Here is a 10659-nt window from a genome sequence, read left to right as displayed (position 1 = left end):
CTGCAGCACAACTTAGTTTAATCTTAGTTACACCAAAGTGATATCTTAATTAATGGGAACATCGTGACACTTTGAAAAAAAAACGAATGAAAATTAAAAGAACCAATGACTTAAACCGTTGAAATATTACTTTGATCCTACTTAAAGTCCTAAAGGCTGCCTTAATGCTCACCTGAGTTCATAGGTCAAAGGATCCTTTAATCCTTTAAAATTCTGAAGACCATACATCCTCTATGCATTTATGATAAGTCGACAAACATTGCCTGAACTCACAGATAAATTACAGTTTTGGGATTTGCTGAGCACATTTATATAATTTCTTAGTATTTTTGTTTATTGTTTTTTTAATAACACATGTATAAAATCTCTTTATCCTATTGTAATATTAGGTATCACAGAAATGGCATTTAAAATAGTCAGAAATGTTATACAACGCACAATAGTGCACCAGTCATGATTTGTATTATCAGTTGTTTTGCAATGGTTTATCAATTTTAAAAGTAGGTCTCTGTACAAAAAGTTAAAAAGTTTTGGAAAAAGATCAAGATTATCATCCATCTATCAATTTTCTACTGCTTTATTCTCCACAGGACAGTCGCATGGGGTACTGTGCCAATCTCAGCTGACATAGGGTAATAGGCGGGGTACACCCTGGACAGTAAGATCGAGACTATTAACCTTAATATGAAGAAATAATTTGGCAATTGCCTGGGCACAGAAATTACTCCGATCTCAGTTACTGTGACATTCCTCACACATCATATCAGCCTCCCATCAAACAGAGTATTTTGCAAAGCACACTCATTACATGTAACCCTGGTTACTGGTTCCATTTTTAAAATGCACTGGAACAGGACCAATGTTTGTACACAAAGGAACACTAAGAGACACACACAAAACCGTTTCTGTTTTTTATTGTTACACTGAATAAAGTCTGAGTATCCAAAGTTGAACAGTTGCAGTCATTTTCAAGCTGATGTTTCTCATTCTCATAAAAAAAATAAAAATAAACTTCACTTGTGTATGTAACAAGTAAAATATTCACATTACTTAACCCAACTTTTCCAAGCATGTACATTTCTTCATAGTCTTAATAAAATTAAAGGTAGAGACATATTCCTCAATTAGTTTTTTTTACATAAACAGCATCCTTTAAGTCAGTCATAGCTGAATTGACAAGGGTCAAATATTGACCAAGGAAATACTTTAAATGACCAACATTTGACACCCATTACATCAAAGTGTCCAAAAACAAATGTATTATGTTTTTTTTGCAGTAAAGAAAGTTAAAACAGAAATTAACATGAGGACAGTTGGTTCTACAAAGTGCCATGGCTATCCTATAAGAGATGAATATAACTATATTTTATACAGATCACCCACACGGAAAACTATTTGGCTCAATTGAAGTTCCACATTGCCTCTTATAAGGTCTAGGGCGAGGTTAGTAATAGGAACCACAGGCACTGGTTTATCAGATGGCTTGATCTGTTGGTGGTTGGTGACCTAAGCAGGTAGTGATAGAGTAGTCCTTCCCTGTTGGCATGTCTGGTTTCACTCATCATAGTGAAGTGAAGACAGGAACTTATCCACATCCAAATCATGTGGAAAGCAATCGACAAGTCTCTTCCTCTCCTGTAGGTTTGAAGAAAAACTTACATTATTACATTACAAAACGTCAATGCGGACACAGTAGACAAACAGGCAGAATAGGCCCTTCAGAGCTTAACTTTCATCAGTTAGAGAAAGGGGGAGGGAGAGAGAGAGTGTGTGAGAGAGAGAGAGAGAGAGAGCAAGAGGATACTGTTATGTCTTGAAGGGGTTTGGGAGTTTTTGGTCATAAGGATAATAATACATCTATACCAACATTAGGAATTGAAAAAAAAAAATTGTGAAGTAATACATTTGTTGATTAACAGAAAATTAGTTGAGCATCATTATGTCGACCAATTCATCATAAAAAATATATTTTAAAAATAATTAGAGCATCTGAAAACAGAATATTGCTGAAGCAAAAGACAAAAGACATCTCAGCAAATTTAAATAATCTAACGTCTACTGATATACAAATGTGCATGTGCTGTATGTACTTACGCGGTCTTTCTTTCTGCTGGGAGATGGTTTTGACTCTTTCTTTGCAGGCTGGCTGTCTGATGGAGAAGACTGTTTGCGTTTCTTAGAGTTCTTCGAGCTTGTAGGTGACTTTTCTCCTGCTCCCTCCTGACGCAGGCTGTTCTTCAGAGGCGTGCCTGACCTGGCTATGGCAGCACGTGACAGAATCATGAGTGTGTGAGCAGCCATGTTTATGCTGTTTTCACTGCCAGCCTCACTGGCAGGGCTGCAAGTGGGGACATCAGGGGTGTTGGGAAGGATGATACGCTTGGGAGTCTCCTCTCCATCTTTACCCTTCTTCTGCCTGGAAGGAGTCCTTAAATTGTCAGTGGACTGCACCTGGTTGCTGTCAGTAACAGGGGTCCTGGGCAGACTCGGTTCTGGAGTGCCCACTCCAGGTCTCTTGACTGGTGTGGAAGGAGAGTTGAGTCCCTGGATGTCTTGCAGCATCTCAGCTGCCTGTTTGACCAGAGAGCTGGTCTTTGAAGGGGCTTTTGTCATCTTGGACTGAGAATTAGATATAGACTGAGAAATATCAGGAGGGCTTAAGTCTCTTGATGTTGAGGAGATAGGAGTTGAATGCTGTTGCGTGCTACCCTTATTTTCATTCTCCTTGTTGGCTGTAACATTTGGCACTTCCTGAGTTTTCTTTTCTGTGCGACCCTCACAAATTTTGAGTGGAGCCTTTTCTGCAGATTCTTCCCTGCTGCTCTCCTCCTTATCATTTTTAGTCTCAGATTTTTGCATTGAATCTGAGCACAAAGACTTAGAGCTATGACTATCAGCAGTCTTTGCTTTTGTTTTATCATCACCGAGACTGTGTTTCCTGTCAACAGATTTTGAGCGTCTTCTCATTTCTAACTTTTTCGAAGTCTCAGGTTTTGAGGAATCGACAATGCTGATACTTGCACTTTGAGACTCTTTGTTGTTGGCGTTATGAAGCTGTTTGCGAGGGTTCTTTTTAATAGGATCTTTATGCTGCTTCTGTGCAGTCACAAACTTCTCTGCCTCCTTCACTAACCCTCCTTCACTCGGGGGATTTGCCGGGCATCTGATGATCTCTATCCTCCTCTTGGGCTTGTTGCCACCCAAGATAGCAGGTTTTGTTCGAGGGGCTGGTCCTATATTATCTGTCTCAGGCTGCTGGACAGTTACTGACGTAGATGTATTTGTATTTAAGGGTGTGGTGGTTTGTGTTGTTGTTGGTGTTGGTTGAACATCTGCAGAAGAGTCAAAACATAAAATTCTCCTATGACTCGAACCCTTTGCTGCATCCTGCTGGCTTGTGTTTTCAGCTGATAGTAGATTTTCCTCTGTGCCTGAAATTTAGAGAAATAAGATTATAGAAACAAGTCATCAACATTAAAATGCCAAGCAGAACAATACTTGGACTACTTTTTGTTAATTAAAAGTTAAAGAACATTATGCAAGGCATAACAGCTCCAAGTTTACAACTTACCAGCAGTTTTAGACTGTTTGATTGCCACTGTGGATTGTTTGGGCTTAGCAGTTTCTGGCTGTTGTACCGACACTGGGTTTGGTATGGCAACAAGCTGTACATACAAAGAAGACAAGTGTTATGTGTTATTACTCTGGAAATTACTACATGTGCAAAGCCAGTGGGGCCCCCCTGAGGTGACAATGTTCTTTGTTCCACACAATAAATGTATCCAGTCGAGTCAAGGATATATTTAAAAACTCACATATCATTTTGGAAGGATGAATATACTGTATATGTCACAACTAAGACTTTTAATTCTCAAGTTAATAGCTTGAGAGTGGAAAATAAGAAAAACAATTATGCCATTAGTTTGGACATACTCTCTTGAGTGATATGTAGTATACATCACTCAAATCTACCCATTACATCTAAAGATATTCTCCCAAGGACCACAGAACTAGTCAATGTGGTAGAAAGTGGAAGGTCAGAAGAATGATCAGGAGATGTTTTTCTGCTGAATGTGGTAATAATAAAATGACACACAACGTATAAACTGTAGATAAAAGTTTAGTCACCTGATTAGACACCATCTGGACATTCCCCAGTGTATTCTGGCCCATTACAGAAACTGGAAGCATCACAGGCTTAACAGATGACGGTAAGACGAGTGCTGATCCTGCACATAAATACAAGTTTATTTTTATCAACACAAAAAAAAGACAATAGTACAACTTATCAGGTAAAAGACATAAGTGGTCTCATGAGCTGCACATAGGTGTGCAACTCACGATTATTTTCACACTATCAAAATAGTTGACAATTAATTTAATTTGGTATCAATTAATCGTTGTACCTCTAGATTATGATTTATACTTACTAAGATTTATTTTATTTTATTTTACTATAATAAATGTTCTCTTACCACTGGAGTAGCCTTGTGAACACGTTGGTGTGATCCCTCCAAACTGACTGGTGGGCAAAGGTCTTCCTGGTGAGACACTAGCAGGCAGTAGCACTTGTCTCGTCTGTGTCTCTGTAGCTGGGGGTTCAGTCACAAGAAAATAGCTGGCAGCGGCTCCTTGAATAGCAGGGTTAGTTGTGCTCAGGGGAAGTTGAATTATATAGCTTTGCTGGGCCTGTGATGTCCCTGTTAACGGAGATGCCACCAATGCCCCAGTCTTACTGGTGAGAGGACTAGCAAATACCTCAGAGTTCTGTAAGCCACTTACTGCCTGCGCCACCTCGTCCAAGTTGGCCTTTGGAGTGCCAGGGCAGGGCAGCATGCCAGGGGACTTAGCTGGAGAGGAAAGGTAAATGGTTGGTATCTTATCCCCTGAAATGCTGGATAGTGCTTGATTTAAAGCCGTGTCATTTGTAGCGTCTTCATCTTGGCTATCGCTGATAATGATCTTCAAAGAAACCACATTACTGGAATCTGCTGCAGCTTTGCTTGGGGTGCTGAGGTCAGTAGGTGGAGGAGCAGGTGCTACTGCAGCTGGGGCACAGGAGAAGAAGGATGCGGGTGAGCCGGGCATGAATGAGGCAGGTGTAAGATTTGTAGAGGCTGGAGAACATGGTGAGGTGGTGGAAGCTGATGACAATGAGGGCACAGCTGTAACTGTGACACATGAAGACGCAGATGTGGAGGAGGCAGATTCGGCTGTTGCTGTGTAGGCAGACACCTGCTGAATGTTTCCTTCACTGGCTGAAACTGGCATATCAGACAAATCAGGAGTCAGTCTTGGAGTATTGTTCAGTTCAACTTGTACAAGAGACAACAAAGCAGACTGACTACTTGGAGCTATTGAGTGGGCTGTAGATGCTTGTTTACCGTCATGGTTTATAGAGGCTGCAGTCACTACTGGTGCATAAAGTGCAGAAGAAGCTCCTGATGAGGGTGCTTTGGTTGATTCACAGAGGCTAGTTGTGGTGGATGTGCTGTCCTTTGTGGCAGGCACAGCAGTGGCCATGAAGTCTGACGGAGGGGGGGGTGTATTCAACGGTTCATCAATATCCATTGGTATTACAGAAACACTGTCATTGAAGAGTGAGGTTCCTTCTTTTCTGTCCGAGTTTACTGCAGCAGATGGGACAGCTCGGTGCCCCCCTTGACTCACTAACAACCTGGCTGAGCTTCCTTCGATTCTCGATGCTCTGCCACTTGAGGGAAGAAATGTTTTCTTTAACAAGGTGGGAGCAGCAGACCTCCTGGTCTTACGATCTTGTCCAACTCTCGTCTTCATAGTAGCTGCAGTTGTTTCAGAAGCTGTAGAATCTCTTTGTGTAGTGTCTAAAAACAAACCAGAAGGATCACACAGGCCTTTTCACAATACAATTACAAAAAACAATAGATATTTTATGCCAAATATATCTTAACATAAAACCAACAAACTCATATATGTGTGGTATAACTGACCAAATGTCTGCTGTGCTGTCATTCTTGATCCCTGTATGACTGATTTGAGAATGATAGTTTGACTGCATACAAACATCTTTGTGTATAAAATGATTAAATAGATTTGGTGACCTGTCAGTATTCCACTTTACACAACACTGGACTGTTTTTCAAGGAATATGACATTTTAATTAAAAAATGTGTCATGACCAGAGAGACTCTACAGAATAAATCACTGGAGAGTTTACAATACCTGGATTATTATTCTGAAGTAGCCCAACTGTTGAAGATCCAGCAGCTTCACTCTCTTCTGGACTATTGCCTACGTCACCATCACCATCACCTGGTTCTCCATGAGGGAATTTAGCTTTATCTGAAAGTCACAAATAAAATGATACAAATCTGTGTTTTTAACTGCTCTTTAACAAACAAATGAGAACTGAGTCAGAACAACAAACAATAAAAAGCATAGGTCATAGTTACTGCAATCAAAGAGGTCAAAGAGCGCCTGAAAAGCTGGGTCAGATTCCGTCTGCTCCAAAATGTCATGGATGGCATCATCACTCATGTGTATCTCCCCCTGTGTCAGAGAATATATGTCAGGAAATAATATAAAACCACAAGGACATATGGAAAATTTGATGACGAGAAACGTTGAGCAAAACATTATAAAGAAACTATTCAGTTGTGATAATGGTATTTATAATTCTTGAGCACCTGTAATCCCAGGATTTCATCAATCGATTGATCTGGCTCCACTGTAGCTGAAGGGGGCTTTGAAGTTTGGGGTGTTGGCTCACTGTTGCAACAGACGGAACAGATGAGAAAATAGTAAAAACTATGCAACACCATACTGCAGGTGCTGACAAAAGTAACCATCACACAAAGTTAATCGATATGCAAAAAGGGTGATGTAGAATTTAAACTCAGCACTTACTTGGCGAGGATTTTGTTGATGTTTTCAGCAAGCTTCTCTTGTAATGACCTGTCTCCCAATATCTTGTCACACGCATTTTGAATCACAAGTTGCTGTGAAGAAAGTAAATATTTTTCTGTCACAAAAAGGTATGATTTATGGATCTGTAAAAAATTAATAAGCATGCTTGAAAAGTATTAAATAATACAGGTAATTCAGCCTGAACTCACTGCAGTAAATACATAGATCATTGTATGAGTGAAAATGTGTCTTGTTCTGTGCAGAGTAGAAGTACTATCCAAATGTATGACACTGGTTGGCCAGGTAGGGTCTAGATAGTCACCATGCTAACTTCAGCAGGAGCAAGAGCATAGAAAACTTAACACTGAATAAATTGTTTATGTTTGAATTAACATTGCTCCCCATCATGGCTGGATCTGTCAATTGTTCCCCAATACCACCTCTGATTCCAATTCTGCTTATTAATTCTGATTAACAATTCCAATTTTCAGTGAACAGTGATAAAGGAAATAAGTGATATCTAGTTCATACAGTGCAAAACTGCATGTTGTCGATATAAACAACAATTAAGCCACCAGTTTTATTTGTAAATGCTAACCCTGAGCATGACTAATAATATAACTGATTTAAGGAAACCTAACAACACATGTGAAGATTTCTAGATACAGGAAAATTTCAATCAATAACCTCTTCAGGCTGTGGTTCTGCAGTGTGGCTACTGACAGCTGCTGCAGATCTGCCAACACTACTGGACCCACCCACAGCAGCACTTCTCTTTCTGGGGGTGTCCCTGAAGGCAGCAGGAAAGATTATAACATTGGCAGCCAAAATGCACAAAACATAGGCAAGACAAAATTGTCACAATGAAGTCCTACAATTCATACAAATACTGATTTGCTTTCATTATTTATCGTGGTTTCATTCTATTATCAAGTGTCCTCACAAGCCAGGACAGTGCGACAATGAGCGTATAATAAAATGCAAGGACCTTGAGGAAACTAACTGTAATAAATGTGCTTTTTGAGTTTGTACTGAAAATGGCAGCATTTTTAAGTCAAGGCAACCTTACCATTTCCGTCGACCAGGAGACATTGGACCTGGATTTAGTCGATGCTCTGCTACCACGATATTTACTGGTGAATCTTCTGTAATGAACACATGTCATGCATTACTTAAAATGTTTCATTACCTTTGTTGTTTGGCATAAACTCCCCGAAAATATAGATCGAGCAAACTCTTTTGAGTCATTGCAAAAATCAGTATGAATGTACACACACACACAAAGAGCAGACCTTTATCCAAAATAAAATAATAAAATCAGCAATGTCATGTCTGCACAACAGGGAAATTAAATCAAACGAACAAAGATAAAAACAAAATATACAAACTCCATTTCTTGAAAACAACCACTTTGACTAAAATAAAAGCAGCACAATAAAATATGAACATTGTGTTTTGTCATACTGACTTGGAATATTTAGTATTCGGTCATCAGAGATCTGCTGGTGCGTACCACTGCCAAGGGCAAGTCTGGAGTGCGGTGTAGTGTAGCTCACAGGAGTGGAGTGGCTGATTGTGCTGAAGGAGGTATGTGTAGGGCTGATGCTGGAGATTGTTTCAGAGACCGAGGAACAGACGACACCACCAGCTGATGCCACTGTCAGGACCCGCTGTCTAGCCATGTTTGCTAATCCCATGCGTGTACGTGCTGCAAGGGACAAAAGGTGGATGTAATTTTGTGTATATTGTATTTCTGTTCACATCTAAATAATTAAGTTTGGTATCAACAGGAGGTTTGGTCAAAATTTATTTTCTTTGTTAAATTTTGTATAATTGTGCACATGTAGCTTTGCTGAAAACAATATTCAAGCACTTACTTCGCTGATTTGCTGAAATAGCTGGCGAATTCTGCAGTGACCTAAAGGATGATATTCAGGAAGTGATACGATTAAAATCCAACTCACATTGAAAGACTGCAAAAAGACAATGTGGTTATTTAAAATCATGAATCTTGTAAATAATTACTTGATTTGGTTGAGTGTTAAATCCAGCTTTTTCCACAGTGAGGTCATCATCACCGGTACCTCAGGGTGAGACTCTGTTGAGAAATACAATAAGTTACCAAAAAACCCCACAAGTGTTAAGAACAACATATATTAAAACTGAATGCCGTTACATTAAATCCCTTATAAAAAAATAAAAAAAAGAGTCCACACAGTGCTGATTAAGCCTATAATTTAGTAATCTCACCTTTTGTTTTGGCTGCCACATAGTCATTTAAGATGTTTGTTAGGCCTTTCCCAAAGATAGACTGTTGGGCAACAAACAATAAATAAAACATGTAGTTATAAATGCAGAATTCAACATATAATTTGTTACAGGATTTAGGATTATAAAATGACTGCTTACAAATACACAAGCTGGAATAGTCCCATCTTCTGTGGTATGGTCAGCATACTCCTTCAGGTTGGGGCTCTCATGAATAAAAGTTTGGCTTGTAGCAGAGAGTCCCTCTTCTTGGAGGTATCCTGGAGAAGAACATTTATCAACAGATTGAACAATGCTCAGATGCTACCATAAAAAAATGTGTAAGGTATGAACAGCCTGTTTACAGTTTATTGTCATTGTTGGCATTTGTATTACATTGTTTATAATGATATTGCCAGCATGTGATGTGAACAACAACCTCAACAGAATACTAGACGTAAATATGAAGCAGACAACGTCGTTTTTTTTTTGGCAGGGACTGGATCGTCCACTTGGTAAAAAGAAGTACAGACATGTCAACAAAGAGATTGGCTGTAAATCCAACATGGTTGTCAGTTGGTTACAATAAGACCAGCTAATTACTCCAAGGTTTAACACAATCATTGCTATATTAAATTGTAAACCTCGCTGGTATTTATTTTTTCAATATATTTAGATAAAACTGTATAATATAATATACTCCCAGGAAAAAACCTAACGATCACAAATACGTATAAAATCAACAAGTTGAAATCATAAATAAATGGATAGTAAATCAAACAACAAAGTATATACTCCCAGGGTGTTTTAAATACAATTTCAACTTAAATGTAGGACAAAGTGAGGATTTAAAAGTGAACACTATATTAATAACATCGCTAGCGAAATAATGAGGTCAATAAACTATATTTCTCAAATCTTTTACAAACTCTCAAGCACAACACAATATTTGGATATTGCATAGACTTATATAGGAATACCGGGCAACACTTCAAGTGTGGCTGTTTTTAATATTACTGCCATTCTGCAGACTTGCAACACAGAGCTACAGCTCCTGCTTTATTAGACCACACTCACCCAAAACAAGTCGAGCGACGTCAGAAGGCAGCAACATGACGGCTGGTTAGTTGAACTAAAATCTCTTAGTGAATAGTTAGCTACATGTTCACGACGAGATGCCTCAGAAATCCGTCAGAAAGACCTCAAAATAGAGAAATAGTCAGTAATACTCGTAAGAAAAGCACGTCCTGTCATACAGCTGCTTACTCAAAAGGCGGGGAACTCAAGCACTTACATCCCGGAAGTATAAAGACAATCTGCTACGTGGACGTTTGGGAGATGTAGTTCAAAACAGTCGAATAACTCCACTGTGTCTCACAGGTTTGCAAATTACGTATTTAGAAATGTAATTGGCATAAATAGACTTTTACAGAAGCTCCGTCGCGTTCAGAGCACACGGCAGAACAACAAAACGTGTTTTGGTGTTACAAAAGCTAAGCTAACGGACTCCCTTGGTCCCATGGATGC

General features: G+C 39.2%; 1 protein-coding gene across 4 annotated transcripts; it reads right to left on the bottom strand.

The window, feature by feature from the left end:
* Nucleotides 1-898: 898 nt before the first annotated feature.
* Nucleotides 899-10445, bottom strand: npat (nuclear protein, ataxia-telangiectasia locus). 4 transcript variants are annotated; one of them, XM_044032740.1, is made up of 18 exons: nt 10210-10444; nt 9295-9413; nt 9136-9196; nt 8911-8983; nt 8763-8803; nt 8354-8593; nt 7955-8030; nt 7573-7675; nt 6886-6977; nt 6666-6747; nt 6432-6528; nt 6202-6321; nt 5385-5843; nt 4476-5264; nt 4129-4229; nt 3572-3665; nt 2095-3431; nt 899-1635 (listed from the first exon to the last, which is right to left on the bottom strand). In XM_044032740.1, the coding sequence occupies exons 1-18, from the start codon at nt 10244-10246 to the stop codon at nt 1555-1557; spliced, it is 4002 nt and encodes a 1333-aa protein (XP_043888675.1). In that variant the 5' UTR covers nt 10247-10444; the 3' UTR covers nt 899-1554. The 4 variants fall into 4 exon arrangements, with proteins under 4 accessions (XP_043888675.1, XP_043888674.1, XP_043888672.1 ...); XM_044032739.1 differs by having other exon boundaries at nt 4476-5843; nt 7955-8027; nt 8399-8593; nt 10210-10445; XM_044032737.1 differs by having other exon boundaries at nt 4476-5843.
* Between the last annotated feature and the right edge of the window lie 214 nt (nt 10446-10659).

Source organism: Solea senegalensis, linkage group LG8, assembly GCF_019176455.1.
Source record: "Solea senegalensis isolate Sse05_10M linkage group LG8, IFAPA_SoseM_1, whole genome shotgun sequence".
NCBI classification, from domain to species: domain Eukaryota; kingdom Metazoa; phylum Chordata; class Actinopteri; order Pleuronectiformes; family Soleidae; genus Solea; species Solea senegalensis.
The sequence above is the reverse complement of the archived record's forward strand: the minus strand, read 5'-3'. Positions and strand labels throughout refer to the sequence as shown.

What these genes read in the sequence shown, in the direction of transcription:
- npat (XM_044032737.1), bottom strand. Translation starts at nt 10,246, where the DNA reads ATGTTGCTGCCTTCTGACGTCGCTCGACTTGTTTTGG. An exon ending in TGTGGCAGCCAAAACAAAAG is followed by an intron (nt 8,984 to 9,135) that starts GTGAGATTACTA and finishes ATTTCTCAACAG; the next exon opens with AGTCTCACCCTGAGGTACCG. An exon ending in CCGAATACTAAATATTCCAA is followed by an intron (nt 8,031 to 8,353) that starts GTCAGTATGACA and finishes TGTTCATTACAG; the next exon opens with AAGATTCACCAGTAAATATC.